Genomic DNA, 25818 nt, shown 5'->3' on the forward strand with positions numbered 1-25818 from the left:
TAAAAATAGTTTTGAAATTTAAATTTAGTTTAAAGTTAATTTTAAATTTTATTTTTGTTGAAACTAGTTTTAAATTTAGTTTTACATTAAATTATTTTTAAATTAAAACTGATTTTCAATAGATTTGTAAAATTTTATTTTTAAGATAAAACTAATTTATTGTGCGTAATGTTGTATTAAATTAATACATTTAAAATTATTTTTAACAATATTTATTAATTATATTATATTTTATAGAAGTTTATAAAATATTTATTATTTTTTAACTTATTTTTAATAAACAAAGTTGATGTTAAAAGTTTAAATTAAAATCTATAAAAATAAAAATTATTGTTATAATATTTTAAAAATTAAAAAATAAATATAAATATAAAAATAATAGTAGTAATTAATTTAAAAATATTTTTTATATTTTAATATCTTTAATATAATAATTATATTTTAAAATATTATTTTAGATATTTAATTTTAATTATAAGAATTAAAATTAATAAAAAAAATATTAATGATAAAATGTAGTTACAATAAAATTAATGTAGTACTTTTATACATATAAATTTGGATAAAAAAAATTTAATTTTAGAAAGTGAATTTAAACATTAAAGTGGTTATACAAATATAGTTAATAAAAAATTAGTTTAATATAAATTTAAATTTTTAAAATTAATTTAATATTAGTTATGAATTCGATTCAGTAAATTGGACTTTTTCTCAACGTAGTTGAAAATTACTATGTATGTGTTTTGACATAATTTTTAAAGAAGGTAAAGTCCAACAAGTTTATTGGAGCTCGAGGGTGACTACTGATGAATAAAGAATTGAAATCTATTATTACTGAGTTATTCGCATGTTGAAAATATAAAAAGAACTTCAAGATTTTGGTCATCGCAATACTCCAGTTATTTCTGATTATGAAGATTTTCAATTATTGAAATTAACGATTATTAATTTTGAAGGAGTGTTTTTTAAACCAAAAAAAAAAAAAAAAACAAATAAGTATTTTGAGTTGTAACTTTTGAGCGAGAAACTAATCTCAGACCTTGAAACGTGTAAAGAACTTTGGATAGTTTTAATATAACTATTGACTGTTGATTATTGGACGATGAATGAACTATTGGTTAGCAGAAAAACTATCGACTTATAATTTTGACAGTGAATGATCTATTGTTGAGAAGGCAAACTACCCAAGAAAACTGCATACAAAACAGTTTTCAAATTCCCAAGTGAGTAACACTAGTTTGGATAATGAATGAAATAATGAACATGCAGTAAAATTTATACACATTTGCATTGATGAAACTAAGAAAGAAATATTTTTTCAAACAAAACTCAGGTGTAGAACTGTGTATCAGTATTGTTCATTAATTGGAATTAAAGTTTTATTTTAATAATATGTACTTCAATACAGATGTGCTAATTTTAAAGTCGATTATTATCACGGAAATTATTGAAGTAAAATTTTAATTTTTATCAGAAGATAATGCTAAAAGAGTTATGAAACTGCAGATAAGTTATGTCGCTTTGTTTTTTATGTTTGGATTGATAGAAATACAAAAAGAATAAAATTATTAAAAGAATAAAAACACCACAAACAAATAAAGCAATGCAAACAGTTGTTTTTTCTTAATTTAACTCTTTCATTTCAGCCTTGCTTACTTTATTTCTAACCAAAAAATAGTAAATATTTAATTGTTTTTAAGTTGAGTATAATTTATTTTGGATCATTGCATACAATTAAAATGTGTTTTAAAATTGATTTAACTCTATCTCTTATTAGAAAATATGAAAATTAATTTTTAAAGCAAAAAATAAATAGGCATTAAGTTATGAAAAAAAATAAAATTGTACTGAGCTGCTAGCATATGTATCAAATTTCAAATACTTTATCTTTGGCCGTGAAATTGTAAATACTTAAATCACTGTTTAGTTGGATTTAAAATAAGGATGAAGGATATATATAAAAGGTAAAAAACCAATTGAGATCCACAACTAAAAAAATATCCCTCACAAGCATGAAATGGGAGCAAGGCTGGGATTTTAATTTTATTGTTTTAAGTATTTAAAAAATACTTTTTCATAGAAAGAAATACATAATTTTATACTAAGAAGAAAATATTATAATTAAAAAAAATTAAGCTAAATTTATTTATTTTTAATTAGTATAGTTTTCATACAAGTTATTTATTTCTACTCTCTCTTTTAGTCATTCAAATAAATAAAACAATAATTCTAACTATCTTAATTTTATTTCTATTCATACAAACAACATAATTTCTTCCATATTTCACTCCAAACATTTGGATACATAATATTTTCATTTGCCAAAAGTCCAAAGGAGCATTTTACAATATCTATTATCAATTAACAGAGTAACTAAGTATACGTTCAAATTATTTAATTTTGGTAATTTTTTTACTCATAAAATTTTCAACAAAAACAATCCTGAAAAAGAAAAACGCCACATAGAAGTTATAACCCCTTTAAATCTCCTTTATAAAAAGGGATAACCCAGTTTGTTCCTCATCAGAAGTGAACTTTGAGACATGAATTTATTTTGGAAGCATCAGTGATCTTTTTTCTGTTGATAAAAATAAATAAATTAAGGAGCATGTCTATCTTTTTCATTATTTTCCTACTTTTTCATCTGTTCTATGACAAGCCAATGATGAGCATTCAGAAACCGTAGTGTACCTGTCTGACTGCATGAGCTAGAAGCAAAGAGACACACAAAAACAATTTTTTTATTCATGTCCCTCCAATTATTTCTTTTGTCAGGACAGCATAACACAGAAGAAACTTACATGTGTTCTCAGGGAACCAACACATTGCAACTCCAAAGCATATAAACCTTGTAGGGTGTGTGAGAAGCAAAGTTGTTGCTGAAGAGAAGCAATGCTTGGAATTATGGTCACACAATCTCAATCACAGCTCGACCAACAATGCTTCCTTGGTTGAGATCTTGAAATGCTTTGTCTGCCTCCTCAAAGGTATATGTTCTAGAGACAGCATGGCTAAGATTGAAGATACCTGTTTCTGCCAATCTAATTAACTTTGGAAGATCTTGCCTAGCCCTGCCTCCATATGAGCCAATAACTTGGATCTGCTCAAATACGAATTTTAATATGTTTAGATGAAGAGTTTTTACTTTTAAATAAATGTGGAAGAAAATATACAATCCTTAATATTATAGAACACAAAGGGTTTTGTTAAGGTGTGTCCTATACACTCCTTAATGTTTTAGCACTTGAATTAGAAAACTTTTGTTATTAACAAACATTAACAAATATTTTTAGTCTATGAATTTTTCACCTTTGTACTGAATTAGGTTTCAAAGAGGCCACAGGCGTGTATAATTTCAGCCACAAGATTATCTTCAATCATTTTGTTTAAGTAAAGGCAAATACTTCTAAAACCTAGTCCTTAAAAGCCTAAAGTTGGCTTGGCCATGGCCAGAGTAAGAGGAAGACTATTAAGGGGACAAATTGGAAAAAGAACCAAAATCTCTGAAAAACAAACGATAATATACTATAATCGTAATAAACAATTTAAATTCAATCCGAATGGAAGTAGTGCTTACATGCGGGAGTATCGGTCATAATAATAACAGTTAAGGATGGACACGGAACACACCTTTCTGCGAACAAGCCGATTTATATCCACCTCTCCTAAAGAACCAGCTTGTGCCAGTCCAATCATCACGGCTTTTCCCCCATCCTTCACACTTTGTGTGCATTGAGCAAATGTCTGTGGTTTTCCCAAGGCTTCCACAGCAACATCAACACCCTTTCCACCAGTAATTTCCTACGCATTATTGCAAACAATTAAAAAAAGTGCTTCCTAAAGTGAACAAAATGATGCCATGACAGTTTGAGCCAATAACATGTCAGGATCCAATAGGCAGAGTGTGTGTGTGTGAGAGCATAAAAAGGTGATTTGGCAAAGTACACAGACCATAGATTATACAAGCTTAATATAAACACGTAATAAATGAGCCGCTCCTCCTTTTTACATATTGAAATACACAGCATATCCTTTGTAAATTTTCCAATGCAGCAGTCTTGCTAGAGCCATTGAAGATCTTTTTGCTTTGACAATTTTCTAATGGAAGTCATCTAACAAAGACTGATTCATGATACATACATACGGGGAAAATGTAAACAATGAGGCAAAAGAGAAATGCATATACAATTATCTTTTCAATGGGGTCTTCCTTTGCTGAATTTATAGTGTGAGTAGCACCAAATGTCTTAGCTTTCTGTAGTTTTTTATCCTGAACATCCACAGCAATTATATCTGAGGCACCAAATGCTCTAGCTATCTGCAAACAACTGGAATGGGTGATAAAGTTCAGAGGAAAAACAATTTGATTAGAGCCACTTGCTCTTCTAAATGGTCAACAAAGGAAATCTACTAATTCCCAAGTGGCTAGCACATATTCAGTTTTGTATAATATCAGACGCTTAAGTGCATAGTTCCCAGTAAATTTTCAACAATTCAAAAGTAATCTTCGCCATATGGTAATAATAAATGTAAATAAAATGGTTATTAAAATTTCCAAACAATAAGGCATGATCATATGGCTGAAAAGTAAAATATACTGTACCACAAACAAAAACTCTGTTTTTTCTTATTGAGTTCTTAAGATCATTTGAAGACAACTACAACGTGCAACAGCATGCAAGCTAATTCAAGGCAACAAAAACAGCAAAAGGCAGTAGGCACAGCTAATTGAAGATTTAACAGCATAAAAATCTTTTAAAATTTGATTTATTTACCTAGAACCAACACCCCCAGTTCCAATAACAGCTACAGAATCACCAGGACGTACTTTAGCCGCATGAGCCATAGCACCATAAGCAGTAAAAACGGCACATCCAAGAATTGCAGATTCGGTGTATGGCATAGAGGCAGGTAATACAGACAATGCATTTGCTGGCACAACACAGTATTCAGCAAGCCCTCCCATACTATACATGAATACTGGTTTTCCTATAAATTGCAAACAGCGGTCAGTGTTCCACTTATGAATGATTTAACAAGTAGGGATAAATACACTTGAAGAACATTGAAATCTGTCCCAGCTGAATATAAAATACCATAGTAGAAAAAAAATGGGAATTATATGCATAACTGGAGAAAAAATAGCAATAATCATAGTTAGGTTTGAAATAATAGGTAAATCATACTAACCATTGCTTCGAAGAAAGAGTCGAGTTTCACCATCATAGAGGGTTCCTTGGGCCCGGTTATAGGCAAAGAAAGCCTCACATAGATCATCATGGCCCTGTGTACCATAAGGAAACAAAATCAAGGATGAACAGAATTCATGTGACATGTAGAGTGGAATATCAGTTACAATATTACCTTGGAACAGTAGGAGCAGTTGCCACAAGGCATGATGAAGGCCCCCACAACTCGAGATCCAATTGGAAGCCTGAAACATGGAGATGCATAACTGTCATTCCTTTTTCATTGTTATCGAGAATAGTCATATTTTCATCACATGTAAACAGACTAGAACAGTTCCACTAAAAAATGTAGCAGTAAAAGAGTTTTGTATTTCCAAAAACTTTCACCTTTCTATGATTTTGGCATCAGAGAGTGGTCCGTGTTCAACAACTTCACCAGTAATCTCATGCCCCACAACACAAGGACTGGAAAATGGAAGTTCACCTTTCATAACATGCAGATCAGAGTGGCATACTCCACAGGCTACATCACAACGATAACAACAGACAAATTAGACCGAATAGTGAGTAAATTACACCCTAACACTTTTTCAAACTATGAAGCGTGCTAATTACATTCAAAGACCAAATAATCACTCAGAATGGTTACTATCTTAAAACTTGTCCACTTGCATTGCAGGTTTCTTTCTCTCTCTTTTTGCTTCTTTTCATTTCTCAGTTGACTTGTCCAGAGCACAAAATCAGAATCATATCTTGGGGAATTAAAAAAAAAAAAAAAGAATCTTGGGGAAGACCCTTGTTCCCATTAATGTTGGGGATGCAGAAGAATTAAAGGGGTATCAAATACCTTTGGTTTTGATGAGAACTTCACCGGCCTTGGGGCGAGGCATTTGGAATTCCTCGATGGTGAGAGGCTTATTGGCTTCCCAGAACACAGCTCCACGCATATAAGATGGAAGTCCACCACCACCAACAGCTTCGCTATGAAAAGAGGAAACAACATGAACATGTTGTTGAGAGAGAGGGTTATGGATATGGATTGAGGAATGAGAAGAGAGAAGGTGGTGATTGAAACACCAAGAAGAAGCAAAAGGGAGCTTGGCGGAGTAGTGGCTGATGCTTCTGCGAACTATAGCAGAGGCCATTCTGAGAATTTGATGTGATGGGGTGTGGAATGGATCACGACAGCCTACGAGAACTAAGTATGTTGACGATGAAGATTGATTTGTGATTATTACGTATGAATTACAATATGAAACACCAAACCTCAAGCAAGGTAGATAGAGATCCAAATTTTACATGTCATCGTGCCGTGTAATCAGCCTTAAAATATTACATCAACCTCCCCCAAGTGCCAATTCCCTTGCCTATTTGTATAATAACGTATATTTTTAAAAATAATAATTTTTACTTTTTACTTTTACAACAAAAAATTTTATTCTGAAATATTTATATTTGATAAAAAAAATTGTGTAATTTTAGTCTTTTATCATTGAATTAAAAATTCATAATTTTGTAAAATTTTAAATTTAAAGTAGATAAAACTTTGACTTTGTTAACCACAGTATTCATGTATTTAAAAATAATATTTTTTTTGTTAAAATATATTTATCACTTTAATTACATAAAAGTATCATAAATATACTAAAGAGTATGGATTAACTACAAAAATTCTTCAAGTTTAGCTTGTAGACTCGTATTTGAATTCTAATAAATATAATTTTTTAATGAAAAATGCTTACGAAATATTTTTTTAAAACAATCTTAAAAATAAATTAAATGAAGGAAATTTATTTTTCTTTTACAAATTTTTGTATTTTCTTTTACAAATTTTGAATTGATTCTGGTCTATCTGCTAAATATGTCTTTAAATTTATGTTTAATTATTCACATTCATATTTATTCCAATGTGAACAAGAATCTCTCAATTGTAAAAAAATTTAACATAGTAAAATGTTAAATTTGTCCTTTGATTATTAGAAAGATAATTATTTAAATAGATAAATTTATTTTAATATTTAAGATTTTTTTAGTGATAATATCTTTAATGTGTTAATATCATTAATAATTATAATAAAATGTAGTTTCAAAGAAGCTACAGGACATAAAAATGTTTCAACAATTAAAAACATTAATTTTAGAAAAAGGTGATAAACTTGGAATTTATCACTTCAAAACTCAATCCAATCAAACCCATTTGGTTTGAGATGAATTAATGGAATATCCTATCCAATCTATTTTAAAAGATTCGGCTAGCTGCTTTACTTGGACTGCCACCACTAGATGAACTCCTTATTATATAATTTTATTTATTAAAAAAAAAACACAAACTTATAAACATTATTATTATGATCTCTTTTAGTTTTATTTTCTACTCATATAAATCGTCTCTCTTTCTTCTCTTAGGATACGAAAATGTTTGTTAAACATTCCAAGATACTTTTATGTATTTATTTATATATTTTAAAGTATGCTAATATAAATAACAAAAATAAAAATTACATATTGGCAATTTTTAGTAATTTAAATAATTAAAATATTAAATATGTTAGATATATTTGGAAAATAATTGTTTATATATGAGATTTGAAAATATATATACCGAAATATAATATTTTTTAAAAACTTATAAAAATATGAGACTAAAAAATCATTCCAAAATATTCTTCTGGACTTTCTAGTGACAATTCTTGAAAAAATCTCTAATTTTTTATTTTTTTCAAAACATCATATTTTAATAATTTTATTATTATTTTAATATAAAAATACTTTATATTTGGTTAAAATTAAATTTTAAAAAAAGTTATTTCAAAATAATAAAATGAAATAATTATTTTTTAAAATAAAATTAACTAGATTTATATGAGCATATTCAAAGACCAAATTTTCAAACCAATCCCCGGTTTTCTTCTTATTATTAAATTCAAATTTCTATTTTTTTGTTGTTACAAATTGCTTTTGAAAAGGAAACATTTGACTTTTTACGTTAAATAATTCCACGGATATGCAACTTGTTGATAAATTATTTAAGATTAACCTTTTGGATAAGACCTACTTGCCTTGTTCGGATAAGACATATGACGCCTCACATCTGACATTATTATATAATAAAACAGTTTATATATATATATATATATATATATATATATATAATTTAATATATTAGTGCACTAAATTATATTTTGTATAATAAAATATTACTACTTGTGTATTTTTAGATATATATTTAAAAAGTTGATGATAAAAAATACTCACTAAACATGTATAAATATCCATTCTAAAATAACGTTTGAATTATATACGAAATAATTCTTATGTTTACTTATCTATTTTTATTATATTATTTATTATGCATTTTATTTTTTATTATATATTTCTGTATTTCACGTCCAAACTGAGTATAAAACAATCATTTTATATACAAAATAAAACATAAAGAAAAAACATAGTTTAATCTTTCTCAAATGTGTTATTTTTTAATTTAGTTTCTCACAATCACGTATCAACATTTGTAGCTATTTTTGTTTTAGATCAGAATCATGTCATATTTTTGTATTTACAAAATTTGTGATTTAATTAACCTTTTCTCTTTTGTTATTTGAAGTTTTTTCAGGAGATATGATAAGTGGTTTTATAGCATAAGCATTGAAACAAAACCCATAACATATTAACATGGTAACACGCATTGTTCATAAGTCTAGCATTTTGTTCACTTGGTAAGGTCCAACATATCTGTTCGTAAATGCATTGTTCATAAAGTTGGGCTCAGTCAATTTAGGGTTGTTCGAGAGAAACTTGTACATGACATCCTGTAATATCGAATGTGCTAAACCATTTAAGCACTACCCTCATACTTGGCTAGTCACTAGCTTGATGATGTTTGAGGGATACATGTCCTTCAAGAAACCAAAATTTCAAATTATGTAAAACTAATAATGCTGTATTCGTGAGACTAGTTTTTATGCTCTATTCGTGAGACTAGTTTTTCAATTTGGCATGAAACAGTCTATGGAATACATCTTGGCTAAAAAACAATGCCCCATTAATGCAAGTGAAATTTGGTGTACAAGACAATGCTTGAACAAAGACTCAACTTCTAATCTTGTGGTAAGACAATTTTAGAAAACAACCCTTCACTCTTGAAGCAACACACAACTAAACTCAACACTCAATTTAAGGGGACATGATAGCTATATACTTCCTTAAGGGACCATTACCTAAATTGCATAATGCACAACTCCTAAGGTTGGCACCCACCACCTTGATGAGGTCTAAGGGATACATTCCAGCTAGGAATGTTGTCTCAAATGCACTACAATACAAGCTCAACTTCAATATGCCCTTTATTTGTAACCTACAAATCAACCACGGCATCGATTAAAAAAGGTTTGTTTCATATGAGATATCAATATCTTATATCAAGTTATGGAGGAATATCTTTTCTCAAACCTTGGTAAAAAAGATATAATTATTATTTTATATAATGATTTGATAAAAACTATTAATCTCAATTCTTAAAATTAAAGATAAACCGTTAATAGTAGTAAAATTTTATTAAAAAAATACTTGTTGTATTTTATAACCTTAATAAATAAATATTTTTCATATTTTTTTTGTTTTAGTTTTTAAGGAACTCTTATTTGATATATAAATAAGAAACTATTGTTTAATAGATTAAAATTTATTTATTTATTTATTTCAATACATAACTTCATTGATATTTTTATATAAATTATTGATATGAGTTGTTAGTACATTTCTCTTTTATGTTTTTCCTGTTTTAATTATAGTTTTGATTACGTTCAATTTTTTTAATGTGGTTAATATTTTCAATTTTTTATTAAATTGTTAAAAAATTAAAAAAATCTGTAGATTAGTTGGGAGTCAAATGGATGGATGCTGCAAGGTGTTGGCATCAACAGAATGGGTCAGCATAGAAACGACGAGTGGGCCATGCCTCACACGTGTACCAACGACAACAAAAGTCAGTGTCAGATGATAATTGACCATAGTTGACACGTGTGAGCTGAACCACCCTATTTTATGTCTCTTTTCTGATTCGATAACGTGTCCGTGGGGACAACTCACATTCCATGACACTGCTTTATCCTCTTTTTCCCTTTTTGTAAAATATTATTATAAATTTTTAAAAAGTATTTATTATATTTTATGTAATTTTTTTATTTTCAATTATTTAAAATTAGCTCGTATTAATTTTTTTTCTTTTACAAAAGAGTCTTGCTTACAGTTATCTAAGTTAAAGAATCAAAAGATATGTTTTTATTCAAAATTTCATACACACTAGTAATGTTAGTAGTTATAATTAAAAACCATATATTGATACAAATAATAACATTCACATAAATATATATTCCAACAAATAATATATCACTTAAATTTTATACTATTTATTGACACAAAAATTATGCATATTAATTAAGATTAATAATATTTTACAATGAATAGTATATTTTATCACAAAATAAAAAAATGTTTTGTAGATATAGGACAGCTGCATGGCACAAACTATCTTATTTTGATAAATTTTATATTTTTTTATGGATAATTTATAAAATATATTAACATGATTGAATAATGTTGCTGCAGTGTCAAAAACTTGAGTTTGCGATAAGAAAATCATCTGTAAGAAAGGGCAATCAAAGTGATATTCTGACATTTATGGAATATCGACACAGCATAATAATTTGTTCATTAATGTCATTGTAAAGTTTTTAAATTATCATCTAAATGCTAGAATAATAAGTTATAATTTAATTAGAATATATTGATGGTATATAATTTTTTATTTTTAATTATAAATTATCATATTATTAAAGTTTATTAAATTTTACGATGACTATTTTGAAAATTATATCTAAGATATTTTTATTTAGTTGACAATATAAACATTTTTATACTGATATTAAATTAAAATTAAATTCTCTAATTATATTTTATGTTATTATGCAATTTTTTTTGTCAACAGTGTGCAATGATGATAATAAATATATAAACAGATTCTTTTTCTATTTCATTTATATATGAACTTAAATTATTTTTTTTTGGTTAAGATTGTTTTTAGAAAATAGCTATAATATTAAATGCTTAATTTTACACCAAGATTTATCAATACACCATTTAAATAACTTTTAAAAAAGTTGTTACGTTAATTGTTTTAATGATCTGACTGTAGATGCAGCTATAAAATGTAAAACATAGTTATTAAACACTATTATACATGATTCGACAATGTAGCTGCACTGTAATGGATTAATTTTAAAAAAAATTTATTGCAAAACATTTAATATAATCAATAGATTAAATCTTGGGCATACTGTTTCCAGAAGATACAGATATCTTTACTTTTTAATAAATAAATTAATTTTAAAAATTTCATCGACAATTTCTGAATTTTAATCAATTAACTAATATTATATTTTAAAATTTTCATATTTTTGGTATGTTTTTAAATGTTATATTTTAGTATATTATTTTTAAATATCATATTAAAAAATCATTTAATATAATTAATTTATTAACTTTTGTGATAGTTTATTTAATAAAATTTATTATATATAAATTTGTATTACAATCTTTAAACACACTTTGGATTTTTTTGTAATTTTGAATAATTAATATAAAAGAAAATATCTGTATTTATGCATTATAACAATAAGAAAAATGAGTACATCATTCCTAATTAATTTCCAATTAAAGCACAGACAACTAAAAGGGTGGAAGGTGAAGTTAGCAAAATGCAACATATCCTTGGAAAAGAAGCTTTAGCTTTGGGAGAGTAGGGACAGTGACAGGTCTCATTCTCATGACGGTGATTCACTTTCTTCAATTACCTTAACAACAACAAACGCCCAAACCCAACCTTAGATTTCATTCCTTCTTCTCTCACCATTCTCAATTTCATTTCTTTATAAATCACACATTCATATCTTCTCTCTCTCTTTCTCTGACTGTGAAGACCTGTTTAAGCTGACAATTTGTCACAACTTTAAAGTACTTAGTCGCCCAATTAACTATTTCATCGTCATATGCTAAAAAGCTTCCAACTTTAAAGTTAGCGAAAAAGAAAAGCACTTTGGGAAAGAAAAAAGCAGCAACAAGATTGATCTTTGGTTTTGGGTTGCAATTGAAATGCTGAAACTCTATGAGGTTTATCACTGCATCGTCGGTTTCTTCCTCGTGATCTTTGTCTTTCTATCCATCTTTCCAGGTAAATATAGATTTTTTTATTTTTATTTATGATTGTTAAGTTTTTGTAATTTTCAGTTCATTGAGTGTGTGCTACCATGCTCACATATTATAAGCACAAGTTTGATTTTTCAAGGTTTCATTTTTTTTTCAATTCCAATTACGCTTTTGGTGTGTCCTAATTAAGATCTGATCATTTGGCTTATGGGTATGTGTAAATATTATAATTTTTGCCCATTTTCCTCAGTTCCATTTCTTTTAAGTGACATTGGAATTGAGTGAAGTGTTGAATTATCTCGACTGAAAAAAAAAAAAATCTTGTTGTAGGTCGTTCATGACATACAAGGAGTTCAGATTTTGGTTGCTGCTGTAAGAGTTAAGACACCGCATTTAGTTCAGCCCTACCCTTTTGTTTCTGCTACATCAGGTGAGTTTCATCTCTTTATGAGGTCGACTTAATTGTCTATGGTGGAAGATGATTTATATAGGACAAATTACGAGTTTGTGATAGCAACTTTTTTGTATGTTGTGTATCAATTACCTTCCGCTTTCCTAAAGAAATTATATATAATGGTTAACAGTCAATACCAATATGAAACCCAAGTTTTAGTTTATACTATACTATATTCTATAGTTCTATTCATTAAAGGGCACAAACGTTTATTATCAGTTTGGTATTCAATTTAGATTGATTATTATTTGTGTGTGTGTGTGTGAGAGAGAGAGAGAGAGAGAGAGAGAGAAAGAGAGAGAGAGAGAGAGAGAGGGAGAAAGCAGACTATCACTCCGTTTGTTTATAAAACCTAGACTTAATTTGGATAAACTTTTCAATAATAATTATTTATCGGAATACAAAACAAAGTAGTAAAATGAATCAAACTTGTCCTATAAGTTAACTTATGCTTATTTTTTTTTAAAAGCTTTTTTATTTATCTTTTCTAAAATTTGAAGAATACAAGTTGCTTTTTTAAGTTCTGAGAGAAATTTTATGTATTTTTCATATTAATTTTCTTCTTCTATAAGTACTTATTTAGAAGTTTATTCAAACCAAGTCCTAATTTAATTTTATTTGATATTTAACTCGGTGTTCAATGTTTGCTTCTTTGTTTGAAATATCTTTTAATTTTTATATTTTAATGTAGATAAAGATGGCAGCTGAGCTAGTCAATGCTGCAACAAGTGAGAAATTGGCTGAAACTGATTGGATGAAAAATATTGAAATCTGTGAATTAGTTGCCCATGATCAAAGGTACCTCACAAAGCTTTCTTTTCCTTATATGGTGTTGTCTTTTGTATTGATAACTGATCAATGCCCTAAAACATGATGAAATTAACCTCATTTATTTATTCATATATAATTCTTATCATTTAGATTTTTCGTGTCACTTTGTAAGTATGTATTCCTTTTTTTATTCGGGATTCAAATCGATCTCCACACATATCTCATCACTACTACTATTACTACTTGAATTGTGCTCTATTGGCTAGTCATGTATCAGAAATCCTCATGAATGATAATACTTTGCTTCATGCCAAATTTGATTTAACTGCATTCTGTATTTGTGATGCCAATTTTATGTCATGCCAATTATGATGTCAAAAGCTGGCTGGCCCTGGCCTGTCACGTGATTATGGAGTCATTAATGTGTCAGAATAATCCTTAAGTTCCAAGCAATGTTGCTGTTGTAACCATCATGTTTTCTCGGCATATTCAGGCGAGCTAGAGATGTTGTTAAGGCTATAAAAAAGAGACTGGGTAACAAGAACCCTAATGCTCAACTTTTTGCAGTCACGGTGAGTATAATGCATTATGAATTTGTTTATTTCTAATTTTTCATGTGATCTTTCAGAATTGTTTTACCAATACTCAGTTTGGTATAAATATGTATATTGCTTGGTTTACTGTACTTAGTGCTAACTCATATGTCATCTGTTGATTTACTAGTTGCTGGAAATGTTGATGAACAATATTGGGAATCATATTCATCAGCAGGTGATTGATACAGGAATTATTCCTATTCTTGTGAAAATTGTGAAGAAAAAGGTAAATTTTTCTCCACATACCCTATTGTCCTTTAGCAATGTTAATTTTTCCTTAATTTTTTTCTGTGTTTTTTTCCTTTGCTTTCAGTCAGATTTGCCAGTAAGGGAGCGGATATTTCTCCTACTAGATGCCACACAAACATCCCTTGGTGGTGCTTCTGGAAAGTTTCCACAGTATTATAATGCATATTATGATTTGGTGGTAGGTATAGATATATAGATATATGAACTACAACCCTGGGATTTTCTTATGATTCTGATCTAGATTATTTCATTAATAAGAGACAGATGGACTATTCTCTTAGCAAAGTAAGAAAGAACTGAAGTAATTAAATGTGATGATTTTTAAAATACATACTATATAAATTGGGTTAGAAGCTAATACAGCTCACCCTATTTTGGTTCATATTTGAAGAGGATAGTTGGTGCTAACCACAAGGTAAATTCGGGTAAACAAGTCATACTGTAATTTCTGTTATGGGTTTATGGAATGTACTTGTAATGATTATACAGGAAGCTTATGCTAAGCGAGACAAATGATCCCAAGTCAGTTCTGTTTGCAGCAAATGGTGGTATTTTAACCTTAGAGACTGTGATTGGCCTGCAAATATGCAGGGTATCAGATAGAGTCTCTATTTATGCTAATAAACTTCTCTTTTCTAACGTTTTCTACCTGCATTATAGACAGCCATGGATTTCCCATTCCCTTTGTATATGATACAAGGATCATATGTAAACAGTTTTTATGTCAATACTGGTTTATTACCTGTCATCTGAATGTGAAAGCTAAGTTATGTTTTACTTTGTTACAGAGTGCTGGGGTGCAATTTCCTCAAAGGCCTCAAGTGGTACAATCAAATCGTCCTCATTCACAACCTAATAGGACTAACAATGTACCTAACAGGGAGCAGGCCCCACCTAGACATGAAGGGGTTCCTCAGCAGTCAGAGTCCCGGACTGTTCCTGAGTCTAGGTGACTTCTTCTTCTCAATTTTATTATATTTGTGCTGGACAGGATCTTTAGTAATCCTGTTCTGACTGGATAGTCTCGATATATTTAAGAGGATTCATCATCATCGTCATTATTATTATTTTGGGATTGAAACTTTGATAGGATTTGTCCAAATCCAAATACAATAGTATTTTTGTCAAATGAAAAAGATAAATTTGAAAATCTATTTTTTATCAGATACTTTTCTGCAGTTCCCTTTTTTTTATAAATTCAGAAATGTGGATGATTCTTGATCTGGAGACCTCTCCACTGAGCTGGTGGAGAAATATCATTCTAAAAATATTTGTTCTTGTCATCTTTTTTATCTAGCTAAGCACATATCTTATTCGACAATTATGTTCTGCAGCATTATTCAAAAGGCTAGCAATGCATTAGAAGTTTTAAAAGAAGTCCTTGATGCTGTTGATGTCCATAATCCTCAGGTGAGCCAAGGACCTGTCATCCTGAAATCAGAATGTCACATTCATTGATGCTTCTTCAGTCTTCAATTAAAGTAATAGGTCTTTCAAATTTGTTCTACTTATTGACAACAAGGACTGAGGTTGAGATGCTCAAGATATTGCTTGATGATTTCAAAAAGGAGATAGTATGGAAACATTAGAACTTTTTCAAGATTGTACAACAGATTAAAAACTGTAGTATGCTGTCAGCGGGATGGAATTTCATGAATGGCTAAGATGTTTGTTAAATTTATTTTATCTTGTGAATGAAATACTCTGATATGTACTTATGTAAATAATCACGTTCCACCTTTTGCTGAAACTATGTTTTTCCATTTTTAGGCGGCAAGAGATGAATTCACCCTTGACCTTGTTGAACAATGTTCATTTCAGAAGCAAAGGGTAATGCATCTTGTGATGGCTTCTCGGTAAGGCTGCTTTAAATTTCTCTTTTCTGCTAGAAGTATACATCATAGGAACTGAATTTTACTGTGTAATAATTGAGAAAAATACTCAGAGAACAGTGCTTTGATTACAAAGGGATATGCAGAATGTATAATAACTGGGAATGAAAGAAAATCAATTCAAGAAGGAAAGCCTCTCTGCCCTTTTTACAACAGCCACCCGAAGACTTTTAATGTTGAGCTATCCTTTTTGGGTCCCTCTACATATCATGTATTTCCAGTTTGGTCTCTCTTTCTACAAGGACCAAGTGGGAAACTCATGATATTTAGAGGAATCAAATAAGGAAAAAGAAAAAATAGAAGAGGCTTTTTGGTAAGAAACATTATTTTTAGGTACTCATTTTAAGAGAGAGAGAGACCAAATGAGAAAATTGCACATTTTTGAGCAACCAAAAACTTAATTAAGCCTATATGATATATTGGAAAATTGATATATTAATTTAGGAAAATTTATGAAAAAAAAATATTGGGAATTTATTGTAGAAAGCAATCAAGTCAATAAATGGCATTATTGAATCTAATTAATTATTTGGGGGGTTGTTTGTTCTTGAACTGCAAATATTTTAAAAAGACTAAAATTCCTGGATATTCAAATATTTGAATTTTGTACATGCATGCATTTATTCTATGGTTAATTTGTACCTTCAACTTCTTTTTCTTTGGTGGTTTTTAGAGATGAGAGGATAGTTTCTCAAGCAATTGAATTGAACGAGCAACTTCAGAAAGTTCTTGCAAGACACGATTGCCTTCTTTCGGGCAGAGCCACAACAATCGCTAATCACTTAGACTGTGACCAAGCAGAGGAGGAAGAAGAAGCTGAACAGTTATTCCGGAGGTACCGTGCCTATTATTCATCAAACTTAATTTATTCCCTTTTTGTGAAGGATGACACTATATCTTGAATATTTATTTCCTTTTGGTTTTGGTTAAGAGAGAACTAAAGCATGAGAGAACAGAAGAATGGGATTATCTGTTCTGATTCAGAATACAGTAAGGTTTATATACACGATCACTGTAGTAACCACCATAAATGTCATAACAAACTAATAAGAACTCAAGTTACATCAAGAAATTGACTACACGTCATAATAGTTTTGTTTATTTTATCCAATAGATAGTGAAATAAAATGAAAGATATTTTGAATACTAGGAATCTTGTGTCAATGTGAGTAACTTTTCAATGAAGTATAAAAAAACTGGATTTTGAATATATTCATTCAACTTTGTATGACTAATGGCTGGCAGATTACGTAAAGGAAAGGCTTGTGCAAGGCCTGAAGATGATGAAGCTGAGTTCCCTCACTTGGGTTTGCTTGAAGAGAGACTCAACCGTCCGCTGATAAGACCACTCTCGTTGGAGCCATCTCGGGAAGCTAATACTCGTTCTGCACCAGCAGTGATTCCTCTGCCAAGTGCAAAACAGAACGGGGAGCTTCATCATGTGGCAATTCCGCCGCCACCTGCAAAGCACGTTGAGAGGGAGAGATATTTTCAGGAGAATAAGAAAGATGGTGCTACTTTGGCTGGCCACTTGAGAGGCCTCTCGTTGCATAGTCACAACGGTAGCAGCTCTCATAGTGGAAGCTTTGATTTTAGTGATTGATTTCTAAACACTTCTTTTTAACCCTTTTTTTTTTCAGTTTTCCTACTTTGCTGTTGGGAATTGAACTTGATTTCTGATATAGTCCTTTTTTGTGTGTTGGGGTGAGAGGATGGGAGGGGGATTATAAGACTGCTTTGGTTTGACAAATGCATGTAATTGAGGAGTTGTTTATGAGGTTTTGTAGGTTCCATGTGCTGGTGTCATAATGCTGCTGCTGTTCTAATTTTCAGGGAACTAAGCTAACTATATATTTCCTTCTCTTTTCCTACACCTACTGTAACATGATTGTAACTATTTTTGTTTTTCTATTTTTTCATAGAGATCTTTTGTATTGCGTTTGCTTCAGAGTGCGTGATCTATTGTAGTGTGTATGGATTGGATTTAGTATTTTCTTAAAAAAATAAAATTGATAGTGAGTTTTCACGATTCAAACTCTGAGGCAGTGAATGCATGCAAGCCACCCATTCATGCAGATTATTGGTTTATGTTGTTTTTTAAAAAAATTTCTTATTAATCCGTATTTTTTGAAAAATAATTTTTTTGACTTGGTATTTAAAAGAATAAAAAAAGTTATATAACATAAAAAGGGAATAAATATCAAATACAAAATAAGCCTAAACTCTGAACCAAACCAATGTCATAATCATATATGTCTATACAAGAAATAATCGTTAATCTATTATATAAAGTATTGTAGACAAATTATTGTTATATTATTATTACTACTATAAAAGATGCTAATCCATTAGATCGAGGTAACCACATTTTCATACATTCTGCTTCCACAAACCACAACACATGCTTACATGCATACTTAAGGGTGCAATTGATCATTAGAAATAAGACTAAACATGTAACCGGAATAATCTTAAACCAACCAAAATCAGTATATTCTTATGGTTGACAAAATACCCGGGAAGCAAACAAAATACACAAGAATTTCTGCACCCTTTTCAAAACCTCTTCTGTTTTTTTTCGTCAACAAAACAGTTCAAATGACAAAGTCTCTCACAAGTTCACAAGGAATTTGTTATGTCAATAACTGCTTTTTATTTCAGCTACAACAATCAAGTAGGTATCAAGAGTCATGGAAGCCAAGTAAAAATGCTTTAGATACATACAAGAGGTACCCTGCGTAGTCTACAAACCAAATCACTATACATTATCTTTCTCTTGTTTCCATCCAGGAATGCTATGTCTAAACTAGATTTGAAGACTCCTGAGTGCATGCCTTATTTTTTAAGGGGTATATTATGTGATGCTAATGGTATACATATACAAGCAAAACTATATTCCATTGCCATGAAGTGCAGATGAGGACTCATTCACCTAAACAAGGGCAATATTCCCCACTGATGCAGAAATCCCTCACCAGTGGTGACTTCTAAAAACAACAGAAGCAGCACAGCAAGCATGGCTGCTCTTCCATTCCAAGTTTCAGCACTTTTTGTCCATCCCCATTCCCACACAATTACTGGTGGCGGCAACTCCCTACGTTGTGTGTCATATACTGCTAATAACTCTTCCACACTGCCCAGGGGAACCAAAGACTGCCAAAGAGCCAAAAATTTCTATTAGATCACACAATAGAAGTACAAGACTACAAAATACAGTAATTTAAACCAAAAGTTTGCTGAAACAGATGGTGTTTCTATGACAACTCAACAGAAAACATTGAATAAAACATTCTTGCATGATTATAAAATTCTAAATATGATGGTACCTGTCGAGCTTCAAGATTTGAAACCGCCATGGCACCAACATACGGGAGACTCTCAATTACAGCATCTGCCAAATCTGAAATGAAGGTGGGTTCGCATCCTAGAGCAGGAACACGACCCCATTTTTCTATACCAGATTTTAGAGCCAATTCTTTATACTCAACATCAATTTCTTCTAGAGTTTCAATATGCTCACTGACAAAGCTGTGAATCAAGCATATATTAACAAAATACTAGTGTCACTTATTCTTATGCATATTATCAGACAGAGTGAAAGGAAAAAGAAAAAGACAGTAAGTATATAGATAGTATTAATATAATAAACCATATAAATAAAGCTGGGTGACGTCACCTAATTGGTACAGCCAGTAGACTTTTTACTCCCTTTTTCCCAAGTTCAACTATTGTCTCGTCTGTATAGGGTTTTAACCATTCCACAGGTCCAACTCTACTCTGTAACAAGAATTAAACCAACTGTTATTATAAATTCAAAAAAGGATACATCCATGAACAGTAGCCAGGTTTGGCTGTAGGAAGAGATTGGCATAGATTAATTGTGGAGAGACAAGTAACCTGAAGCATCTATTAACCTAGATCAGTAATCTAATCTTCAGCAAGACATTTGGTTGAGTAGTCTTTGCCGAATTTCAGGAGATCTTTTATCAAAGAGGTATATTTTGTGCAAAGATCTTTTTGTAATGATAGGTGAATCACACAAACTGTTCAGAATATTATTGCTTAGTTGATTATTCAATTTTGAAGAGTGATTCCAGTTATGACTTTGGTGAGGGCTGTGCCATCTGGTATAAACTTTACTCATAATTTAGACAGAAATCTCACTCTAAAGTCTAGATGTTTGACTTTCTTGTGCTGAAAAATTCCCATCATCCTTGATAGGAATGTTTACATTTGGAAAGCTGTTGGAGTTCCCCTCGCGGTGTACCTTGTACCATATACTTTGATAAGCCTCATTTTTTTTTTCAAGGAATAGGTTAATACCATGTACTAATACTTGGAAAACAGAAAAGCAGGGTAATGAATTAAAGACAAAAAAATCAGTTACCTGATAAGCTAGGGTGTATCCATTAGTTATCTTTCTTTTTTCAAGTTCTTCCATGATCAAATCCACGCATTCCTCCATCTCTGCCTTGTATGGATCACCAGCCTCTTCCACATAAGCAAGAGGCACCCCATGTGCACTAAAAAATATCATGACCTGAAACTTGCATCAATTACTAAGGCTAACAACAAATATTTACAATGAAGTGACTCCCGAGCTCAAGGCCAAGGGAAACTTAAGTTCAGGAAAATTTTCATCAGCTATAGCAATGCCAAAAAATGATTATGCAGAATAACCAAACCTATTAATAGAAAAATATATATAAAAAGAAAAGAAGCATAAATAAAGCCATTTAATATTTTCCCAGTCCCGGATACTCTGAGTTAAATAAAATCAAGTAAATTTACTATTACTGTCATGATTCAATTATCCTAAACCAGAAATAACTGATATGCTGCCTATAAAAATTATGCTGTCAACATTTGAGTAGAAGAATAAAGTAATAAGATAAAAATGTCCAGGAACCACAGTTTTGTCCAAGTCATTCAAACAAAAAATGATGCAGTACCTTCTCAGGGTTGTCAAAACTTTTTAGCTCTTTTTCAATTAAATTTGCCATGGCCTTTATGTATCCTTCACGTTGGTACCACGAAGGAATTACTGTGTGCTGCATGTTGACAAGATACTCATCCTCTCTAAAGAACCAACACATAATTCATAACAAAACAAGATGTTAGATAATATATAGGAGTATAATGATGCAATAACAGTACATTTGTATAGTAATCACCGGAAAATACTCTCCAAGAGACGCAGACTTGAACCACTGGTTGAAATTGAAAATTGTGGATAAAGTGGAAGTACAACAAGCTTTGTAATTCCATCCCTTTTAATCTGCATATTATATTTCAAAGGAAAAATTAATTATAACCAGATTGAGAGTACACCACAAACAGACAAATGACAAACTACATCAATTACTTTGACAAATATCAGCTCTCCATGTAGAGTATCTTGAATTTTATCCAACCTTGTTCCCTATATCCTCTCCCCAAAATGAGTAAATCCAGTTTTCCATTACATTCAATATAAAACTTCATTTTGGGGTATTCCTAATTTCTTTTGAATAAAATTTATTTTCTTAAGAAGACCGTTTAAAAAAAACTACTAACTTGACCTGTTTTCACATTTGCATTCCTACTTTAAACCAGGCAAATAGAAGTTCATTTCTCAAATGATTTTGAAACACAGGGAGATTAAGTTATGAATCTGTTTGAAAGTAAAAAGTTTATTCAATAGGATAACCTGTTAGTTTGCATATCTTTGATTTGAATGGTTTTATATATCATCTCTAACAAAGGTATCAGCCAAGAAATATCTTTCTAAGGAGAAAAGGCAGTGAAAGCATGCAAGCCATCATTCATGCAGACTATGCAAGTGAAAAATGCATATTCTTGTACATTCATAAACAACTTATCAGAAAGCATCAGATAACATCCTGTTGAAATTGTAACAATAAGTATCGATTAGTGGCATAATCTTAATTAAATGCTATCCAATTTCACATTGTAATCTAAGAATAAGACGACCAAATACCTGTTCAATAGCCTCTTCAGTGAATGGATGCCAGTAACGCATGCCAACATACACTTTGGCTGGGACATTCTTTGCCCAAAGAGATTTCCTCAACTCTTCAGCCTGTGTAGTGAGTAATTAAAAGCCATAACAATGAGAGTGTAAAAAACAAACAAAACAAAGCATATAAAGGACTGGGTATGTTATGTATCCCATATCATAGCATTAAAATTAAGAAAGCATTGAGTGGAAAGAACTCAATTGTAAAATCTCGATGGATTAGTGAAAACTTCGAATTGTTTTGAAATGGTTGGGAAAAGATTAATTAAATCAAAGATGAGAAGACAATATGAAATTCTACAATATGGTAATTATAAATTTTCCATGGAAACAGCAATTCTGAATTCTGGCTACATAAAACATTTCTAACTTCGATTGTTCGAAAGAACAGCAATACAAATGACAATGGCTTCTTCAAGGAGATTAGCTTTTCTTTCACTTTCTAAAACTTAAAAATAGATCAATTGCATGCATTCGGTATATATAAAGAGGTCAGAACCACTCTTGTTCATAAAAGATCAATGACATGCATTCAGTATATAAAAGATCAATTACATGCATTCAATATATGATAACTTGAAATTTCCAATGCACTAAGACATTGAAAGTGAAATATATATAGTAATGCATAGAAGGGTCATGCCTGTGCATCAGTTATACGTCTAAGAGGAGATCCACCACCAATTGAAGCATAGCCTTCTTTGCTCTTTGGTGCTCTTAAAACAGATACAAATTTGGCCAATGGTTTTTGAAGAAAGCTAAATAACCTTGGCAATCGTATAATATCCTGCATAATTGAAAGAAAAAACAACTAAGTATCAAAGAATAGGAAACTCAAAGTTTGTCATATAAACCAGCATAAATTGTATATATACTATAACTAGCCAACAAAACTAAGAAATTAAGTTATAGGTTATCTCAAGCTAAAGGAATAGTGATGATATAAACAATTAGCTCAGATGAGTGTGTGTTAAAGCTAGAGTATTACTGGGTCAGCAAAAAGGTTAAACAAAAATGGCTGCACATCTTCTAGAGTCTCTGGACCTCCAAGGTTCAACAATAACACTCCAATCTTATCATCACCAAGAAGAGGTGTATCAGAAACATTTTGAACTGTTGGAGTTACTAAAGCTTCCACGGGCAACAACTGCCGGTTGAGTAATTTCTTGGAAAACAAGGGTTGTGGCTCAGACCATCCTGGAGTACATCTGCCCACTACATTATTTTTCAAGGGATTAGTATTAGCAGAAACCTCCACATGGCCTCCAGAGCAGCGATGCATCTTTTGAGAGGTACAGATTGACTGCGGCAACACCCTATGAAAATAAAGAATATTAAAAGCATTGGACAATTCTACAAACATTTAGTCATAAAATAATTGAAATACAAGAAAAACACAATTTAACATGAGGAAAAAGCTAAAGGTATGTTTGGCATCAAAATGAAATGGTAAACATCAAATGTTTTGAACAACCAAATGAAAGTCATTAGTCATATCTTAGCATCCAACACAAATTAGAAACCCAAGACAAGTTGGCTCTGGATGTTCAATGGGAAAGAAATTATAAACATAAATACTTACACTAAAGGAATAGTTACACTAATACCAACTATTCAACACTAATGAAATATTTCATTCTAAAATTGGAAGTTAGTAACAAAAACTACAATTACCTTGTAAGCAATGCAACATAACCTAAAAGAACAACTTTTAACCCTCATTATATAACAAAGCAACATTTACTTTCATGATCGACATATGAAAAGCTATCTCATAACAGCTAGGGACACTACTTCATATCTTAGTATAAGGTGTTTCCAGTTAAATGACTCCATCATCAAACCCTCACAACTAAACTCCCAACGAGATATAAGAAATACAGTTGAGTTCCGAGAGAAACTTAGATACTGAAAATTTCAAAACAGAATAATAATCATGAGAAAAAGGAAAGCTTACAGAGGAAACTTGAAATTACGAGAAGCATGAGTGAGACATGGACGAGGACGATTATAGGAGCAAGAAGAAGAGGAAGGTGGTGAAGGGGCACGAATTGGAGAATTCATAGCTTGATTGATTGAAAGGAAAAAAAAAAAACAGCACCTTCACCCTTTACTCGCCTTTCTGTTACTGCAAAAATGCAAGTTGAGCCCTTAGAAGCAAAATTCAACGCTTAAAAAACAAACCCAGAAATAGATTTAGGAAAAGGAATAAGCTTTACCAAATTCCTACTAAATTGGAAGAGAAGAAACTACCACTAAGTAGAGGGTGAACTGTGAATGAAGACCATGAAAATCTCCTTTGCTTATTTATTTTTATTATTTTAAAAAATTTTCCAATTGGACTGGTTTTAATGCAAAGGTGGAAATGTTATAAATGTTCAGAGGCCATTTGCATCTGAAATCTGAATGCAGAGAGGGACCTTTGAGGTTGAGAGTGACTGGTGAGATTGAAAAAAATCCACACCTGTTCTTCCCCTTTTTGTTTATTATCATCTCACCTCCCACAATTTTTTTACTGCCTACCATCTTCAGCATTATCTTTCTTTCTTTATCAATAAACAGAGATGTATGTGACAAAAAAATTGAATGTTACCTTGACTCTTTCCCTTGATGGTTCACCTGGTTTTTGGCCCTATTTGTTTTAAATATTTTATAAAAAAATTGATAAATGACATTTATTTTAAGGGAATTTCTGAATTATCCAATTAAAGGTTGGTGCATTGCGCCCATCAGAGATATATGGTATATATATTTTTAATGAATTATTTTCAAATCAGGGGTATATAATACATAAAATAAGATTAAGTAATTTTTAATAATAAAATGCGTGCAAATTTAACTTGTTTTCAATAACAAGTAAATTTTCATAATAAGAATAAAATTTTCACTTGAGTTACCACTTTTTAAGTAAAATATTCACTAAAAAAGAGTTCTAACTAAAATATTACAAATAAAAGTGGGACTGAAAGCTTATTTTAAACTTAAAGTAATCAAGCATGCAAAAACGCTTATGATTGTTGAAAAACACTGTACAGTGTATTAGCAATAAATACGTTGGAACAATAGATGAACAAGAAACTCTACGTGGAAGTTCGATCATGAACTCATGATTTGTGCTATTGCTGCTACATGGGGTGACTCAGATACTCGGGGTGCCGATTGAGGGATAAATCCTAAAGCTACCATGCTTATAGGTATAAACTAATTTGTCCTATTTTCTGTGGATCGCAAGGTACACAACAATTTGTCGAGTACAGCAGAGTCTGAATTCCATTTTTTTTATCTCTTCCTTGCCATGTAACCTGTGGCCTTATCTTGTCCCAGCTTGGATGGAATGCATACATAATTCAGAAAGTTTACAATAATAAAAAAAAAAAACCCTTTTATTAAAGAGTCATCAATAGTAAGGTTAGAAAAAAAAAATCTAATTAAAATCTTTTTATAA

The 25818-nt window shown here is 30.6% G+C and overlaps 3 protein-coding genes across 8 annotated transcripts; 1 reads left to right on the forward strand and 2 right to left on the reverse strand.

Annotated features, from left to right (window-relative positions):
• Nucleotides 1–2551: 2551 nt before the first annotated feature.
• Nucleotides 2552–6534, reverse strand: LOC113855348 (alcohol dehydrogenase). Its single transcript, XM_027486962.1, has 8 exons — nt 6037–6534; nt 5577–5712; nt 5365–5434; nt 5191–5284; nt 4776–4989; nt 4187–4328; nt 3631–3801; nt 2552–3100 (listed from the first exon to the last, which is right to left on the reverse strand). Exons 1-8 carry the CDS (start codon nt 6332–6334, stop codon nt 2909–2911), a joined length of 1317 nt encoding a protein of 438 aa, XP_027342763.1. The 5' UTR covers nt 6335–6534; the 3' UTR covers nt 2552–2908.
• A 5426-nt stretch (nt 6535–11960) lies between these two features.
• On the forward strand, nt 11961–18378 carry LOC113854016 (TOM1-like protein 5). Of its 4 annotated transcripts, none has more exons than XM_027484802.1 (11): nt 11961–12417; nt 12723–12822; nt 13538–13644; nt 14111–14189; nt 14341–14439; nt 14527–14640; nt 15251–15411; nt 15797–15872; nt 16233–16318; nt 17028–17189; nt 17600–18378. In XM_027484802.1, the coding sequence occupies exons 3-11, from the start codon at nt 13544–13546 to the stop codon at nt 17955–17957; spliced, it is 1236 nt and encodes a 411-aa protein (XP_027340603.1). In that variant the 5' UTR covers nt 11961–12417; nt 12723–12822; nt 13538–13543; the 3' UTR covers nt 17958–18378. The 4 variants fall into 4 exon arrangements, with proteins under 4 accessions (XP_027340603.1, XP_027340604.1, XP_027340605.1 ...); XM_027484803.1 differs by having other exon boundaries at nt 13544–13644; nt 17600–18300; XM_027484804.1 differs by lacking the exon at nt 13538–13644 and having other exon boundaries at nt 17600–18300.
• Nucleotides 18379–18769: 391 nt separating this feature from the next.
• On the reverse strand, nt 18770–24858 carry LOC113854015 (ferrochelatase-2, chloroplastic-like). Of its 3 annotated transcripts, none has more exons than XM_027484800.1 (11): nt 24627–24813; nt 24331–24501; nt 23362–23689; nt 23017–23160; nt 22335–22436; nt 21529–21632; nt 21307–21433; nt 20742–20894; nt 20031–20131; nt 19681–19882; nt 18770–19507 (listed from the first exon to the last, which is right to left on the reverse strand). In XM_027484800.1, the coding sequence occupies exons 2-11, from the start codon at nt 24435–24437 to the stop codon at nt 19283–19285; spliced, it is 1593 nt and encodes a 530-aa protein (XP_027340601.1). In that variant the 5' UTR covers nt 24438–24501; nt 24627–24813; the 3' UTR covers nt 18770–19282. The 3 variants fall into 3 exon arrangements, 2 of the variants coding, with proteins under 2 accessions (XP_027340601.1, XP_027340602.1); XM_027484801.1 differs by having other exon boundaries at nt 18908–19507; nt 24593–24858; XR_003502721.1 differs by having other exon boundaries at nt 18908–19507; nt 19681–20131; nt 20519–20894; nt 24593–24813.
• Between the last annotated feature and the right edge of the window lie 960 nt (nt 24859–25818).

Source organism: Abrus precatorius, unplaced genomic scaffold (assembly GCF_003935025.1).
Source record: "Abrus precatorius isolate BTA unplaced genomic scaffold, Abrus_2018 Scaffold11, whole genome shotgun sequence".
Classification (NCBI taxonomy): Eukaryota; Viridiplantae; Streptophyta; class Magnoliopsida; order Fabales; family Fabaceae; genus Abrus; species Abrus precatorius.

Bases quoted from the DNA above. Each gene is read 5' to 3' on its own strand.
- LOC113855348 (XM_027486962.1), bottom strand. From the start codon at position 6,334: ATGGCCTCTGCTATAGTTCGCAGAAGCATCAGCCACTACTCCGCCAAG. The intron at 5,713-6,036 runs GTATTTGATACC...GTTGTGATGTAG, and splicing joins AGTTCTCATCAAAACCAAAG to CCTGTGGAGTATGCCACTCT. The intron at 4,329-4,775 runs GTAAATAAATCA...CACCCATTCCAG, and splicing joins ACTGGGGGTGTTGGTTCTAG to TTGTTTGCAGATAGCTAGAG.
- LOC113854015 (XM_027484800.1), bottom strand. From the start codon at position 24,437: ATGAATTCTCCAATTCGTGCCCCTTCACCACCTTCCTCTTCTTCTTGC. The intron at 22,437-23,016 runs GCATGACCCTTC...CTCACTACACAG, and splicing joins GACGTATAACTGATGCACAG to GCTGAAGAGTTGAGGAAATC. The intron at 20,132-20,741 runs GTAACTGATTTT...TTCTTGTTACAG, and splicing joins GATACACCCTAGCTTATCAG to AGTAGAGTTGGACCTGTGGA.
- LOC113854016 (XM_027484802.1), top strand. From the start codon at position 13,544: ATGGCAGCTGAGCTAGTCAATGCTGCAACAAGTGAGAAATTGGCTGAA. The intron at 15,412-15,796 runs GTGACTTCTTCT...TATGTTCTGCAG, and splicing joins CGGACTGTTCCTGAGTCTAG to CATTATTCAAAAGGCTAGCA. The intron at 15,873-16,232 runs GTGAGCCAAGGA...TTCCATTTTTAG, and splicing joins TTGATGTCCATAATCCTCAG to GCGGCAAGAGATGAATTCAC.